General features: G+C 58.1%; 2 protein-coding genes across 7 annotated transcripts; both read right to left on the bottom strand.

The window, feature by feature from the left end:
* Positions 1-172: 172 nt before the first annotated feature.
* Positions 173-1,737, bottom strand: ADM5 (adrenomedullin 5 (putative)). Its single transcript, XM_063800412.1, has 6 exons — positions 1,732-1,737; positions 1,490-1,615; positions 1,325-1,408; positions 1,014-1,050; positions 837-927; positions 173-642 (listed from the first exon to the last, which is right to left on the bottom strand). Exons 1-6 carry the CDS (start codon positions 1,735-1,737, stop codon positions 255-257), a joined length of 732 nt encoding a protein of 243 aa, XP_063656482.1. The 3' UTR covers positions 173-254.
* A 555-nt stretch (positions 1,738-2,292) lies between these two features.
* Positions 2,293-14,788, bottom strand: PRMT1 (protein arginine methyltransferase 1). 6 transcript variants are annotated; one of them, XM_063802089.1, is made up of 12 exons: positions 14,408-14,788; positions 14,235-14,307; positions 10,750-10,803; positions 10,090-10,191; positions 8,622-8,777; positions 8,428-8,491; positions 6,630-6,772; positions 5,873-5,960; positions 5,677-5,792; positions 4,470-4,620; positions 3,986-4,107; positions 2,293-2,578 (listed from the first exon to the last, which is right to left on the bottom strand). In XM_063802089.1, exons 3-12 carry the CDS (start codon positions 10,774-10,776, stop codon positions 2,495-2,497), a joined length of 1,053 nt encoding a protein of 350 aa, XP_063658159.1. In that variant the 5' UTR covers positions 10,777-10,803; positions 14,235-14,307; positions 14,408-14,788; the 3' UTR covers positions 2,293-2,494. The 6 variants fall into 6 exon arrangements, with proteins under 6 accessions (XP_063658159.1, XP_063658160.1, XP_063658161.1 ...); XM_063802090.1 differs by lacking the exons at positions 14,235-14,307; positions 14,408-14,788 and adding exons at positions 10,422-10,535; positions 13,358-13,403 and having other exon boundaries at positions 10,746-10,803; XM_063802091.1 differs by lacking the exon at positions 10,750-10,803 and having other exon boundaries at positions 14,408-14,529.
* Positions 14,789-16,066: the final 1,278 nt, after the last annotated feature.

Genomic DNA, 16,066 nt, shown 5'->3' with positions numbered 1-16,066 from the left:
CCACCCACGGAAGGTGCATGGATTGAGTTGGCAAGAAAGGCGCCACAGCGGGTTGGATTCAAGGTAGACAGTGGGACTTCCGTGGGGGAGAAGCAGCATGGCTAATAGAGAAGGGTATATTAGAGACCCAGCCCCGACTGAGAGGTCGAAATAGGTACAGAGAAGCAGAGACTGAAACACGGAACTCTTGTTTATTCGGCTCTGGGCGTCAGTGTTCTTCGCCCAGCCTGGTCCCGTGTGCTTCTAGGTCCAACCTAGTCGCAGCCCAGGGAGGGACTGGGGAAGACGGTTTCAGGGGCTGGAGTTAGGGGAGAAGAAATGTGGAGTAGAAGCTCCAATATACAGATAGGCAAACTGAAGCCGAGGAGGGGACGAGCCGTGCCCGAGGTCACCCAGCGAGCTGGGCACTGCGCTAGCCCCCTCGCTGCAGGCCGGAATCCTGGGAACCCAGCCGGGCTTCCGCCTCGCGCCGCCGGCGGCGCCCATAGCTGTAGGGGTCCTGGGGCTCGTGGCTGGCCTTCCCCGAGGGCTCCTTGGTGGAGACAGCGAATCCAGTATATGATCTCCGCCAGGCGGTGGGTCCGGCATACGCCCAGGTAGCAGACGTGCCCGCGGTGCTGGGGGACCTGGTGCTGGCCTCGCCTGGAGAGGGAGCGTGGGAGAAAACCGGGTTCAAACCGAATTGAGAGATGGAGCGTGATGGAGGTGGGCACCCAAGCACTCCAAGACCAGCGGGGAGGCTTACAGATCACCTGCCCGTTCCGCGGCCGGGAGAGGGCGCTCGCCCTTTACGGTCTCCCTCCCGCCCTGTCCCTGCTGCCACCCGGGTTTCTCACCTGGCTGCAGTGTCCAGGTCCCCTTGGGCGGAGAAGGCGAGGAGCAACAGCAGGATGAGGATGTGGATAGTCACCGTGGGCAGGGCGGGTCAGGATCCGTGGCCCGTAGTTGCAGCCACCCCGCCCCGTTCCCGCACCGGGCTGATCGCCTCTGGGTGCAGCTCTGGAGCCAGGTACCAGGGCCAGTCCCCACTTCCCAGGCGAGGCCAAAAGTCTGTGGGAAGAGGCCGCACCACACCAGAGGGGCAGGATTCAAACCCGGGTCCCCGCTTCCCGCACCGCGGCTCCAGAGCCCTCACTGGGTGTGTAGGGTCACACCAGCTGCTGTCTATCCCCCTGGGAGGTCTGTGGAGACTCGCCCCCTTCAAAGCGTGGGGAAATGGGGCGGGGCCAATGACACCCGCAGGTAGCTAAGCAGCGGGATTCCAAGAAAAGGGGTGGCGGCGGGGAAGCGCTGGCTCTGGTTGTAGATGCGACCTCACCCTCACCCTGTCGGGAAGCCGGTTAGTAGACAGTTGAGACCCTGGAACCTCGGGGGCCAGGCAATGCAGGGCGAGTGCACATGCGGCCCCCTGGAGGGCGTGGAGCGAGGGAGACCCCGAACACACTGAGGAGCGCCCCTCCGGAAGAGAAAAGGCCGAGGTGTCAGGCACCCGCTGGTGAGGGTTCCAGTTGCACTGAAGCAGGTGTAGCCAGGGCTGTTCAACGAGGAGGGTGTCCTGGGTCAACCAGGTCGAGTGCACAGTATTGTGGGGGACCCAGGACCCCGTGGCCAGGCCCTGAGGGTGGAAGGGTGGGTGCAGACGCCATGTCTGCAGCAGAGGCAGAGGGACCTCGTCTTTGCCTCTGTAAGATGGGTAGGCCCTGCCACCTTACAGCTGCGACTCCCACTGACCTCCATGGAGGGCAAGTCCCCAGCCCTAAGCCCCAAGCCATTCTAGGGGAGGAAGCAGGGCCACTCCCCCATGAGAAATTCTATCCTCGCAAACATACACCCCCAACCCACTCAGTGTCCCCAGCTGCAGAGGGCTGGGCACAGTTGGGCCTTGAAGGGACCCGAACAGGAAAAAACAGCCAGAGAGGAACAATGTCGAGTGTTGGGGGGAGGTGGGGAGACTGTTCTGGGAAACTTGAGGGCTGGCTGTGCTGGAAAGCCACCCCCATCCCCTACTAGGCAGGACACAGGGGTACCGCAGAGGGGAGGGGCGCAGACCCAGGAGAGGGATAAAAAGAGTTGGACAAAGACCCTGAGAGACAGCTGTGGAGGACAGGGACCCTGAGAAGGAACCAAGGAAGGGGAGCAAGAGGCCTAGAGACGGGGGACAGGAGACGCAGATCCACAGAATGGCAGCCACCAGCAGGTGCCAAGGCCGGTCCCCCCACTGCTGAGGCTGGCACTGCAGTACCTGTGAAAGGAACCCCAAACCTCCTTTGCCCCCAGGAAACAAAGCCAGACCCCAGCTGAGGATTTATTGGCGTAAATGCAACCATATAAAAACATAAGTTATGAAAAACACAGTCACGATGTGCCCTCCCCATCCCCCCAGCCCAGGCCCCTAAAACCCCCTTCTGCGGGAGGGAGGGAGAGGAAGGGGGAGCCCCGAAACCGCCTAGGAACGCTCAGCCCCTGGGCCCGTGCAGGGCAGGAGAGCCGGGCCTCAGCGCATCCGGTAGTCGGTGGAGCAGGACAGCTCGCACAGCTGGCCCTTGAAGTCCAGGTCGATGGTGAAGTCCAGGTCCCGCTGCAGGGAGAGGTGGGGCATGAGGGCGGAACCCACCAGGAGGTGGTGGCAGGGGGGTGCAGGCAGGCTATGCGTCGATGCACCGGGCTCCGGCTTCCTGCCCATCTCCACACTGCAGACCCCAACTGCTGGTCCCACTCTAGCAGCTGCCCTGACCCTGCCAAGGGACAGCACCACGTGGACACCCCCAAGCCCACTAGACTCACTCAGGAGCAGAGCCCAGCTGCTGTCCCTTGCCCTTGGATTTCTCCATCAAGATGATTCCCATCAGCAATGCAGAAAACCTCTCCCAAGCCCACTTCCTCCTCAGGCAAACGTTCCAGTGAAACGCAATGGTCCAGCCTGCTGTCTCCACTTCCTCTCCTCCCTCCATACCCTCCAGCACATGAAGACGAGACAAAGTCACCAACGCCCGAGGACTCCTCCTCCCTCTCCAGTATGTGTTTCCCAGCTAGTGCCGTGGTCCCGGGGGCTGCATGAGTCTTTGTAGGGGGTGGTCCTGTGGTTGCAGGACGTTTACCAGCCCCCTGGCCCCTACCTACCAGATGCCAGGACCACCCCTTCTCTGGAGTGACAATGACAAATGTTTCCACAGACGGTGACAAACATCCTCGGGGGGGGGGGAGCGGAGGAGGCAGTAAAACTGCCCAGTTGACAACTGCTGCTGTCACAGGCTCGTGGGTGTCCCAGGGTCCACATTCCATGACTGCCCTGAGTGCCACCCACCCTCGCACCCATCGGCCGGGACCCACTTTTCCAACCCAGACCACTCCCGGCGACTCCAGGCTCCAAGCCTTCCATCCTCCTGCCTGCTCAGACCCACCACACTGGATCTCTGCCCAGACCCTGTCTCCGAGAAGCGCCCCCAGCTCCCCCGGAAGCCCCCTAATCTCAGGTGATGGCAGCTCCTGCCAAGTGCTCAGGAGGAAAAAGAAAGGGGAGCAGAAAACAAAAAGCTGCCTTTCTCCTCTCATGCCTCCCAGCTGGGCTAGAAAACCCCGTGCACTCTACTGGGGACTGCCTCTTGCCCTGGAGCCCACCCACACCAACACCTGTCTGCCCTGCTCCCAGCCTGACAGAGGTCACCTCCAACTGGCATCACCATGTCACTGACCCCCTTGTCTAGAGTGGAAGCACCAGGAGGGCAGGGTTTTGGCCTGGGTCCCCAGGCCCATAACTTCTGGTGAATGCTCAAGCAATCCTGCTGTGTAGACAGGCATGGGGCTGAGGGGCTTGGGGACCCGGGAATAGGCAGAGGTGCTCGCCCCCGCCAGCTGCCCCCATCCCCCACCCCGGCTGCCCCCATCCCCTACCCCCGCTGCCACCATTCCTCCCCCACCACTCCCCCCGCCATCTACACTCCCCGCCCTAGCTGCCACCCTCCCACCCAGCTGCCCGGAGCCTCACGTTGTTCTTGGCGTTGGGCCGCATGCCGATGGTGCCGAAGATCTCCTCGCCCGTCTTCACGGTCAGGTAGTCCTCCATGTAGAACACCGTCTGCTTCCAGTGCGTGTACGGGGACTCGGGGCCTGGGGGCGCGGGCGGGTCAGCCGGCCTCGGCCTGCTGCCCCCCCCCGACCCCACCCTTGCGTTCCCTCTGTTGGAATGCCCAACCCCATGACAGCTGACGGGACTGCTGTCCGCGAGTCACCTCCCTGTCATTGAGCTTTGGAGACAGGGACCGTGTCAGCCTTTTGTGGATGAGGAAACTGAGGCACTGCACACTCAGGTCACTTGCCCAAGGCCACGTGACTGCTACATGGCAGAGCTCACACTGGAACACGCGTGTCCCCATGGTTCCCTCTGCCCGTTTCTGTCACCCCCTCCACTACGTGGGTGCCCCTCGGCCCTGGCTCGGGAACGGCCCCCAGCCCTGTGGGCCCCGCCTCACTGGTGGAGAAGCCAGTCCTCTTGTGGCAGCGTGTGAACTCGATGTTGAAGTAGGCCACCAGGGCGTGCACGTAGTCATTCCGCTTCACTTGCAGGCAGAACGGGGAGGTGAAGGTCAGGTCTTCCACCTTGACGGTGTAGATGTCCACCTCCTGCAGGACAGGAGAGGGCGAGCTCCGGGATGCGTCCCCACCTCGCTTCATCCCCTCCTCCCTCCCTTAAGCTCCCAGAGGGCCTGTGACCTTGCTGTCCCCTTCCTGCTAGCCCTCCCTCACTGGCACCCAGCCTCGGCTCCTCCTTCACTCTGCATCCTGCCTATCCGGCTCCCAATAAACCATGTGGGTTCGAGCCCAGATTCCTTGCTCCCTCCTCTCCAACACCCAAACCTGGCAGTGCCACCCTAACTCTGTCCAGACCTCCTAGAATGCAGGCGCCCCACTCCACTGTCTCCCCAACCCCTTGACAAGTCCAACAACATGATGGCTTCAAACGGCAACACAAATGCCAACCTAAACCCTGCGCCAGTTCCCCTGGCTCTCAGGAGGGTGGCCCGGGTGGGGTCCCTGCCCCTCTAGTCTCCTCTCCTCCCCCACTCAACAACTTCCTCCTCCCCGACAGGATCCCCCGGTCAGCCACCCAGCTTCACCCGGCTCACACATCCCAGCTCAACAAATACTCATCGCCGTATTTTTTTTTTTTAAACAGGGTCTCAGAAGTAAAAAAAAAACAAAAGGAAAAAACAAAACAAAACACTGTCACCAAAGCTGGAGTGCAGTGATGTGATCACAGCTCACTGCAGCCTTCAACTCCCAGGCCCAAGTGATCCTCCCGAGTAGCTGGGACCTCAGGCACATCTCGGAGCCCAGCCTGGCCCCGTGCTCCTCTGCAGTGGCCCGCGTGCATGTGCACCCGCTCATCGCCCTGGGGTCCTGCCTTTCCGTGCATGGGCTGTGGGCTTTAGCTGCCAGCTTTGGGTGTTTCCTCCGCCAGACGCCAAGTGCCAAGCATGGTTCTCACACAGCAGCGCTCACAAAGATATTTAAAGGACGAAGTGTCTTTCCTGGGCCTCTAGCACCACCTCTGGCTGGCAGATCAGGCTCTGAGACCTCAGGCCAACATTCTGGGCCCCAAAGTCCCACGCCAGGGCCAGGTGATGGCCTCTCTTTGGTTTCAACCCAGGGGGCACCTGGCCATGCCCACCCCCTCACCTTTATGAGGCAGGCGTTGGTGACCAGCTGTTTGGGGTCCACGACATCCACTAGGGGCTCCTTAATGGCCACATCTTTGATGCAAGACATGTCGAAGCCATACACGTTCTCCCACCCTGGGGAGGCAGGCAGGGAGGGGGTGAGCCCGCAGCAGCCCACCCGGGGCCCCGCCCGCCAGCTCCCGGGCCGCGCTCACAGTGGATCTTGTAGTCTTTGTACTGCCGGTCCTCGATGGCCGTCACATACAGCGTGGCCCGGTCTGGGAAGATGAGGCCATCGGGCGCCTACAGAGGGGCAGGGCGAGGCATGAAGGGTGGGGCCTGGCAACACTACCCTGAGTCTTGCCTCCAAGATGTGGCCTCCTGCCCTGGTCTGAGCCACCCTCATGTCGCAGCGGCACTCACCCCTCACCCCCTGGTCTATTTCCCACACGGCCGCCAGAGGGCACCCAGGGGCACCTCAGTCAGCTCCTGGCCCTTGGAGGTTCTGGGGATCCTCAGACCCTCCCTAGCTGCTCTGAGAGGAAAAGCACGGGGTCCCATAAGGCTCCACAAAATCTGCACACGCCCTGTCACCCCTCACCTCCACTCCTCCTCCTGCTGCCGTTCTAGACCCTCCTTCCACACGGGCCTCCCTACTGTTCCACACGCAGCAAGGGCACACCTGCCCTGGCCGCCCCTCCGTATGCTTCATCCACCTCTCCCGGGGAGGCCTGCTGGGGCCTAAGGACCTGGGCTATTGCGCTGCTACGGATTTCCTGTTCCTACGACCCCCCCCCACATCGCACCATCTCCCTCCAGGGTCTGTCACACCTGGCTTGGGCTGTGGCTTTCTAACACCTTGCAGCCAAGCCCCCACAGTAAGTCCCGTCTGTGGGAAAAATTGAGCGTGGTTTTCGTCTTCCACCTGGACCCCAGCCCACGTGAGCTGCACCCGTCCCACTGGGGCCTCACCAGCCACTTGTCCCGGGCATAGAGCACGGTGTTGAGCATGGACTCGTAGAAGAGGCAGTAGCCCATCCACTCGCTGATGATGATGTCCACCTTCTCCACCGGGAGCTCCACCTCCTCCACCTTCCCCTTGATGATGGTCACCACTGCGGGCGGACAAGGGCGGCCACGTCAGCCCCCGGGAGGCCTGCCCCTCACCTCACCTCCCCCGGGGGCTAGAGCCTCGGGACCCCACTTCAGTTCACAGAACTGCGTGAGCAGAAGCCATGAACCCTTCTGTTTTAAAATTCATACATCGTTCTGGACATTTTTGAGGCAGGAGCAGAAATTTTATGTGGACTGGGTATCAGGTGATGTTACTTTTTTTTTTTTTTTTTTTTTTTTGAGATGGAGTCTTGCTCTGTCGCCCAGGCTGGAGTGCAGTGGCGCGATCTCAGCTCACTACAAGCTCTGCCTCCCGGGTTCACGCCATTCTCCTGCTTCAGCCTCCCGAGTAGCTGGGACTACAGGTGCCGGCCACCACGTCCGGCTAATTTTTTGTATTTTTAGTAGAGACAGGGTGTCACCGTGTTGGCCAGGATGGTCTTGATCTCCTGACCTCACGATCCGCCCGCCTCGGCCTCCCAAAATGCTGGGATTACAGGCGTGAGCCACTGTGCCCGGCCGCAATTTTGTTTTTAACTGGGTGGGCTTGATATAATAAGTAACAGCATGATCACATTCTCAAAACAGCCTTTATCTATTAGATAAGACACAAGCAGACGCATTTACCGGGAAAATTACATCACAGTGGGAATTTGCTTTAAACGGACTCGTGCGTTCATTATAATAATCTCTTTTTAAAAATCACTTCAGGATGGCACGGTGGCTCACGCCTGTAATCTCAGCACTTTGGGGGGCCAAAGTGGATGGATCACCTGAGGTCAGGAGTTCAAGACCAGCCTGGCCAACATGGTGAAACCATGTCTCAACTAAAAAAATACAAAAAAAAAAAAGTTCACGCCTGTAATCCCAGCACTTTGGGAGGCCAAGGCAGGCAGGCAGATCACGAGGTCAGGAGATCGAGACCATCCTGGCTAACACGGTGAAACCCCGTCTCTACTAAAAAAACAAAAAAATTAGCCGGGCGTGGTGGCTGGCGCCTGTAATCCCAGCTAATTGGGAGGCTGAGGCAGGATAATCACTTGAACCCAGGAGGCGGAGCTTGCAGTGAGCTGAGATCGTGCCACTGCCCTCCAGCCTGGCAAAAGAGTGAGACTCCGTCTCAAAAAAAAAAAAAAATGCTGGGGATGTACCTATGATGGTGGTCATGGAAAAGAGCGGATGCCGCAACATCCTGGAAAGTGTTAAACGACATGACAAGCAGGTGTAAGAAGCCAAGGGCAAGAGGCTGGTATGAAATGCTACTGGCGTGAAAATTATGCACGAGAATGTAAACGCATTTACATATGTATGTGTTTGTAGGTCCAGACTTCTCTGGAAGTTAGTGTTGGTTAAACTCAGAGGAGGGCAGCTGGGAAACAGGGAAGGCTTCTCACTGTGGGCCTTCGGTGGCCAACCACGTGACTCTATTACTCATTCAAGAAACTAGAGAGTGCTTCTTGCCCTAATTTTAAGACTGCGGTGCTAAGCCTGTGATTTTGACACTCAGATTCTCAGGCGGCCGGCAGCCCAAAAGACCATGGGTTGGGAGCTGCTGAATCTGTGGTCATCCGTAGACCCCACTGCTCTTCAGAGGGCCCTGGGGAAGCAGGGCATCACCCCCTCCACTCCCACAAACCCATCCTCTTTCTGGGCTCACCGTGGTCTAACTTGTTGGCTTTGACGATCTTCACCGCATAATCAGAGATACTGGAACACTCGATCTGAGGGCCCAGGAAGAAGGGAGGGTAAGACCCATCCCCTGCCCCCATCACCTCCATCCAATCCCTGAGCCCTGATGGGCTCCCCTCCATCCCCCAGGCCCGGCCCCGCCTGGCCACCCTGGAGACTCACCCCGATGACCTTGCGGGCCCCGGCCTTGGCAGCGAACATGCAGAGGATGCCGGTGCCCGAGCCGACGTCCAGCACCACCTTGTCCTTGAAGAGGTGCCGGTTATGAAACATGGAGTTGCGGTAAGTGAGGGTGCGCACCTCGTCCTTCAGCATCTCCTAGGGCAAGAATGGCACAGAGACGCCGTGAGGGGCCCCATATCCCCAGCTGGAGAACAGCGTGTCCTGAGAGCTCGGAGGGCCAGAGCTCGGCCCTCTCGCTTTCTTCCATGCACCTCAGTTTCCCTTTTATATTTATTCATTTATTTATTTTTATTTTATTTTATTTTTTGAGATGGAATCTCATTCTGTTGCCCAGGCTGGAGTGCAATGGTGCAATCTCAGCTCACTGCAACCTCCGCCTTCTGGGTTCAAGTGATTCTCCTGCCTCAGCCTCCCAAGTAGCTGGGATTACAGGTGCACACCACCATGCCCGGCTAATTTTTGTATTTTTCATACAGATGGGGTTTCACCATATTGCCCAGGTTGGTCTTCAACTCCTGACCTCAGATGATCCACCCACCTCAGCCCCCTAAAGTGCTGGGATTACAGGCGTGAACCACTGCGCCCAGCCAGTTTCCCTTTTTAAAAAATCAGATTAGATGGTCTAAACTCCAATCTTGGCCAGACTTCACCACTGCTACCTAAGAACCAGTGAACCGTGGCTTTTAAAAGTCCTCAGGCTGGGAGCCGTGGCTCACGCCTGTAATCCCAGCACCTCAGGAGGCCAAAGCCGGAGGATCACTTGATCCCAAGAGTTTCAGACCAGCCTGGGCAACAAGGCAAGATTATCTCTACAGAAAAATAAGAACATCAGCTGGGCGTGGTGGCGCGCGCCTGTGGTCCCAGCTACTCCGAAACTGGAAGTGGGGGGATCACCGAGGTCGAGGCTGCAGTGAGCCATGATTGCACCAATGCACTCTAGCCTGGGCGACAGAGCGAGACAGTCTCTAAAAATAAAAAATGGCAATTTTATGCATATTTTGCCACAATTTTATGAAAAAGGCCTCAGGGGGAAAAGAAAATTCCTTAGAATGCCACCCCAGCTTCGTTCTGGGATTTCAGTGTCTTCAGTCAGATCTGAAGTGTGCAGAAGCTGTCAGGCCGGGAGCAGCCGGGGCGCAGTCCCACCGCCGGTCACTAGAGGGCGGCAGAGACCAGCGGGCCCTGCCCGACCTCTGGCTAAGGCCCCAGGCACGCATGCGCTCTCCCACCCCAGCCTTCGGCGCCAGGCCCCTGCAGAGATTCAGGCTAACCTCGGTCTCCAAGGCAACGGCTTGGCGAGGCGACCCTAGGGGGTGCGCAGCAGAGGGGCAGGGGGGCGGCCTGCTGCCAGGGGAAGCAGTGCGCATGCGTGGGAAAACAGGTTCCACCCCTTCCCCAACATTTAAGCCCCCCTAAGATTGGGGCCTTGGGGACTGTCCCCACTGACCTCGTGGATGCCAAAGTGTGCGTAGGAGTCAAAGTAGTAATCTTTGGATGTCATGTCCTCAGCGTTGGGCTTCTCACTGCTTTCCGCCTGGCCACAGGACACCTGGGAGGGGGCCGATGGGATCATGGGTCAGATCTGGGGGCTCCCCACAGCCTCTTAAACCTCCAGCTCCCTACTTTTCCCTGAAGAATATAGAACCCCCAAAATCATACCATGACAACCCTACAGCCCCCGCCTGCCATCTTGCCCCCCCAGGAACCCCAAAACCTAACAACCCCATTTTCCACTTCCAGGACCCCCCCAGAGCACCATCCAGGGGAGCACCCCGATACCTCAGCCACGCCTACCATCTCTCCAGTCTCTCTGACCCCGTCTCTAGCTCAGCCCACAGCTGGGGAGGGGAGGGGAAGGAAAATGGGGGCAGACACGGGGAAGGGCAAAGGGGGGTTGGAGGTGGAGTTAAGGAAGTAGCCGCGATACTGGGGGAGGCCAGCGGGGACTGTGAACCTGGAGGGGTTGCTACTAAGTGTCTGGGGGCCTGGAGTAAACTGGTTTGAAGCAAGAGGGGTATGGTTAGACCTCAAGAAAGGGCCAGATGTGTGGCAAGATATATTGATGTGGAGGTCGGGGTGGGGAGGGGTCTCACAAAAGGATATTTACTTCTTCAAGAGGCGGCTGGAGGCTCATCCCATTAGCCAAGGTGGCTACAAAATTCTAGGAGAGAGTAACAGGGAGAAAGGATTAGCTACTGGGAGTGGCTGTGGGAGGGCTGGGCGGCGGGACCTGGGCTCTGGCGGGGGGTGGGTTTCCAGCAATTCTCCTTCTTGGTGGGGAGTGGTGGCGAAGGGGGCAAGTAATGAGGTGGGGTGTTTAAGAAAGGGATGGGAAAAGTGAAGGGAGAAGAAAGGGGGTCTCCTATCCCAGCTGTGGCTGGAGAGATGGTGGCCCACCCCAACGCTGCCCCTCTCTGGCCAGGCAGCTGACCACACACCTCCCCCATCCAGGCCAGGGGAATTGGCACCCACCACCGCCAGCTGTCGCTCCCTCTCATCACCTAATCTCCTCCAGATTAGGTGACACTTCCTGACACACACACCCCTATCCTAGGGTGCCATGAATAGCAGGAGGGAGCGGGGCTGGCAGGGTATGCCCACAGGGCATCTGCCACCTCTGCAAACCAGTCTCATGTCTAAGAGGATTCCAGAATAGAGGTGTGGCACACGGGTACTTCCCCAGAGCTAGTACCCCAGACCCCAGCTCCTGCCTTGGACTCAGGAGCCCCAAACAAAACCAGCTGGAACCAACCCCCTCCCTTATGACCCTCTGCCCACAAAGGTAGGGTCCCAGGGAGGATGGGCAGCTCCTGGACCCTCTAAGAATGAGAGGACTCCAGAAAGTGGCTTGGGGGCGCGGTGGCTCACACCTGCAATCCCGGCACTTTGGGAGGCCGAGGCAGGTGGGTCACCTGAGGTCAGGAGTTTGAGACCAGCCTGACCAACATGGTGAAACCCTGTCTCTACTAAAAATACAAAAATTAGCTGGGTCTGGTGGCGGGTGCCTGTAATCCCAGCTACTCAGGAGGCTGAAGCAGGAGAATCGCTTGAACCCGGGAGGCGGAGGTTGCAATGAGCTGAGATCAAGCCATTGCACTCCAGCCTGGGTGACAGAGTAAGACTCCGTCTCAAAAAAAAAAAAAGAAAAGTGGCTTGGGGAGTCAGGCCATCGCCCCCATTCAGACACCCATCCCAGGCCCTGAAGACTTCCAGGTGCGGCCAAGCCTGAGGCCACCTCTGGGAAAGTTATTTCCTCCATCCATAGAGCCCCAGGTGCAGGAGACAGCCAAGAGGGTGGGAAGTCATTACAGTGACCCCTGGGAGCTGCATCCTGACAGCTGAGAGCTGACCTGCCCCTCCAGCCAATGCCATAGGTAAGGGGTGGAAGGACAGAGGCCCCATCAGATTACATCTCTTCCAGATGTGACCACTATCCAAGTCTCCAAGAAGGGCCACGTCACAGGCCATGACCTACTAGGCTCCAAGCACCCTCCCTCCAGCTCTCCCAAGCCAGCGGGGATGCCTATAAGAAGAAAGGTGCTGAGGGGGTTTCCCACTGGGGCCCATTTCTCAATACCACTGAAAACTACCGCCAGACAACCCCAGCCCCAGAGGGCTTGAAACGCAAGACTGAAACCTCCCCCACATGGCTGCACGAGAACCAAACCTCACTCGAAACCATTTCAGGCACCCACTCTCAGGACCCCGGGGCTCAGGACCCTGCACAGGGCTTCAGGAAGAGGGAGGTCATCTCGCACCCTCACAAAGGCCCGGGGGAGATAAACGGCTCCAGTAGGGTAAAGCTCTCAGCCTACGTATTTCCCACAACTCCTTCCCAGCGGACATACCCTCCACCCTCCGCCCGCCAGGAAGAAATCCGACGGGAGGTGGGCTTCAGGACACGCCCCATGAAAAAGATGTCCCTCCCACACACCCAGAAATGGCCACAAGGGGGTGCACGGCGCCTATTAATGGGAAAATCTCTATCTAGATGCCCCACCACCACCCAGAGGGAGGTCACAGGGGCATGCCCCATCCCCCAACTCCTAAAGCCCTGGGCGAGGGGGAGAATTCTGGGACGGGAAACGGGGTCGGCGGGCGACCCCATTCTTGGTTTTCCTCCAGTCCCTAACCCAGAACGCACAAAACCGGGTCCGATATCCCAACAGATGCCCCCGGAGCTCGGAAGGAGGTTGGTAAAGGGCTGAGAAGCACTGCTCCTCCCAAGAGACTCCCCACATCGTGGAGGGCCCCAGGTCGATCACACCCCACGGCGTGTGCCCAGGTCCCCGGGGAGGAGGGCTGGGGGCGTCAGGAGGGTCGGACCCCCTCCCCGCCCCCCCCGGGCGCCCCTCCCCGGCCGGGGGCGGGGCCTTTGTCCCGCACGTGGAGCCCGCTGGGCCACTGGACTCGGCACACCCCCTCCCCACCCACCGCGCAGCGGCCACGTGGGGGCCTGGCCGGAAGCGCCCCCAGCCCTCCTCCACGTGGGAGGGGGGATAAGACCCTCCGCTAGGCCGGATGCCGAAGGCCCTTGAAAGCTAGGGAGCCGTCACCTCAAACGATATCCCCGGATGTGGAACGTGCGGCGCCCCCGTGTGCGGCGGGGGACCTCCAACCCCATGTCGCCAACTTAGAGCCCTTTCCCCACCACAGAGGCGTGAAACACCGACCCAAAGCCGCCTCCCGCCCACGGCGGCGCTCCAAGCGCTCACCTCCATGATGCAGTTCGCGGCCTCGGCTGCCGCCATCTTCACCCGCACCTACTCCTCCTCCGGCCGCCAAGACCCCCCCTTTCTCCTCACTCCCCCGGGACCGCCTTATACCAGAGGGTCCGCGGCCCGCCTACCGCGACCCCGCTGGAAGATTTCATTGGCAATGGAGGCGGCCCGTCTGAGAATACCGTCTAGTAATTGGCTAGAGAATACGTCCATCATAGGTCAGGGGTTTGCCAACTCCGGCGTCCAGAATCCCGCCCCCTCAAGTCGACCCGGGATGGGGAAAACTGCCCGTCTATTGCAAGAAGCGCGACTGGTGATTGGGCAAAATCCACCAGGAATGCCCTCCCCTTTACACCCAGCACCGCCTCAAAGCTTCCCGGGGAGCCCCGCGCTAAAGGGGCGTCTTGAAACACCTGTCCATCACCAAAACGACCCGCCTCCTAATCGCTGCCATTGGTTTATCCGGAAGCGACGTCACGCAGCCTTTGGCCCACCCTCGCCAAGCGGCCGGCCTCAAGGAGAACACGGCAAATGGCCCACGGGTGGGGAAGAAGGCGGGGCTTCAGGCACCAACGATTGGCTCAAAGGAATTATCACTCCTCGTCCACTCGGTGGATCCTCCCAACCCGGGGGGAGTCTGGAGGAAAAAGGGAGCTTGTTCTCATTACCTGGGGGAAAAACGGAATCGGTGAGAGGCCCAGAGAGACGAAGGGCATAGCTGGGGTCCCGAAGCAAGTGAGGAATAGGAGTCCGTCGTCAACACATTAAATCCCTAGCCCTTGACATAATCATTCCAAGTTTTTTAAAACCATCAACCCCTCTCAAGCCACTTGGTTTTTGCCAAGTCCCTCCCCCTGCCAGGAACGCCCACCTCTCTTTGTCTGGTCAGCTTCTAAACGTGAATCAGAGCACAGCTTAGGCACCACTTCCTCCGGGAAGCTTTCCTTGATTTGCAGAAAAAGTTCCTAGTTGAATGAAGCTGAATGCAAAGGGCCGAATGCGTGGGTCCTGCCCCTCCTCTCCCCGATCCCTCCCTCTGCTCACACTTCTCTCCAATCCCGGAATGAGCTCGCTCTTTGGTTTCTGGGCCTCCGCGCAGGCTATACTCTGGCGTGCCGCTGGCAAACGCCTGAGACTTAAAATTTACAATAGGGTTCGGGCGCGATGGCTCACGGGTGTAATTCCAGCACTTTAGGAGGCGGAGACAGGCGGATCACTTGACATCAGGAGTTCGAGACCAGTCTGGGCAACATTGTGAAACCCCCATTTCTATTAAAAATACAAAAATTACGCCGGGCGGCCGGGCGCGGTGGCTCACGCCTGTAAGCCCAGCATTTTGGGAGACCGAGGCGGGTGGATCACAAGGTCAGGAGGTCGAGACCATCCTGGCTAACATGGTGAAACCCCCGTCTCTACTAAAAATACAAAAAATTAGCCGGGCGTGGAGGCTTAGGCAGGAGGATGGCGTGAACCCGGGAGGCGGAGCTTGCAGTGAGCTGAGATCGCGCCACTGCACTCCAGCCTGGGTGACACAGCGAGACTCTTGTCTCAAAAAAAAAAAAAAAAAAAAAAAAATTTGGCCGGGCGCGGTGACTCACGCCTGTAATCCCAGCATTTTGGAAGGCTGAGGTGGGCGGATCACAAGCTCAGGAGTTCGAGACCAGCCTAGCCAATATGGTGAAACCCCCGTCTCTACTAAAAAAACAAAAATTAGCCGGGTGTGGTGGTGGGCGCCTGTAGTCCCAGCTGCTCCAGAGGCTGAGGCAGGAGAATCAGGTGAACCCGGGAGGCAGAGGTTGCAGTGAGCTGAGATGGTGCCACTGCACTCCAGCCTAGGCGACACAGCGAGACTCCATCTCAAAAAATAATAAAATAAAATAAATAAAAATAAAAATAAAAAAATTAGCCAGGACTGGTGGCACACGCCTGTAATCCCAGCTACTTGGGAGGCTGAGGCAGGAGAATCGCTTGAGCTCAGGAGGTGGAGGTTGCAGTGAGCCAGGATGAAGCCATTGCACTCCAGCTCGAGCGACAGACCGAGACTCTAACTTAAAAAAAAAAAAAAAAAAAAAAAATTGAAAAGCATGGCACTAAACAAACCAAGAAAAGGACATTTGTTTCCAGTGTTTGAGCTGAAGCAAGAGGAGCCCAGCTGCAAATATGCACATCAGGTCTTTAGCTTGTTGCAGCTCTGTGCATAAGCATTGCCCTCCAAAACACCACAAAAGCACTGCCTTAATTTTTGGGGTATGAATACATTGTAGCAAGGATGCAAATATGCACATCAGGTCTTTAGCTTGTTGCAGCTCTGTGCATAAGCATTGCCCTCCAAAACACCACAAAAGCACTGCCTTAATTTTTGGGGTATGAATACATTGTAGCAAGGATGCAAATTTGCAAATAATCTACAAATACTGAGGATCAACTGTAATTGGTTCGGTTTGTAATCCTGTACATTTCACTTTATTAATTTACAAACATTACTCTGTGAAGGGGGATATGGCCCTATAAAGGAGACAAACCACCCAGGCACAGTGACTCATGCCTGTGATCCCAGGACTTTGGGATGCCAAGGTAGGAGGATCGCTTGAGCCCAGGAGGTGGAGACCAGCCTGGGCAACATAAGGGAGACCCCATTTCTACAATTTTTTTTTTTTTGAGACGGAGTCTCGCTCTGTTGCCCAGGCTGGAGTGCAGTGGCGT

This window comes from Pan troglodytes, chromosome 20, assembly GCF_028858775.2.
Source record: "Pan troglodytes isolate AG18354 chromosome 20, NHGRI_mPanTro3-v2.0_pri, whole genome shotgun sequence".
NCBI classification, from domain to species: domain Eukaryota; kingdom Metazoa; phylum Chordata; class Mammalia; order Primates; family Hominidae; genus Pan; species Pan troglodytes.
This window is presented reverse-complemented; position numbering and strand designations above follow the sequence as displayed.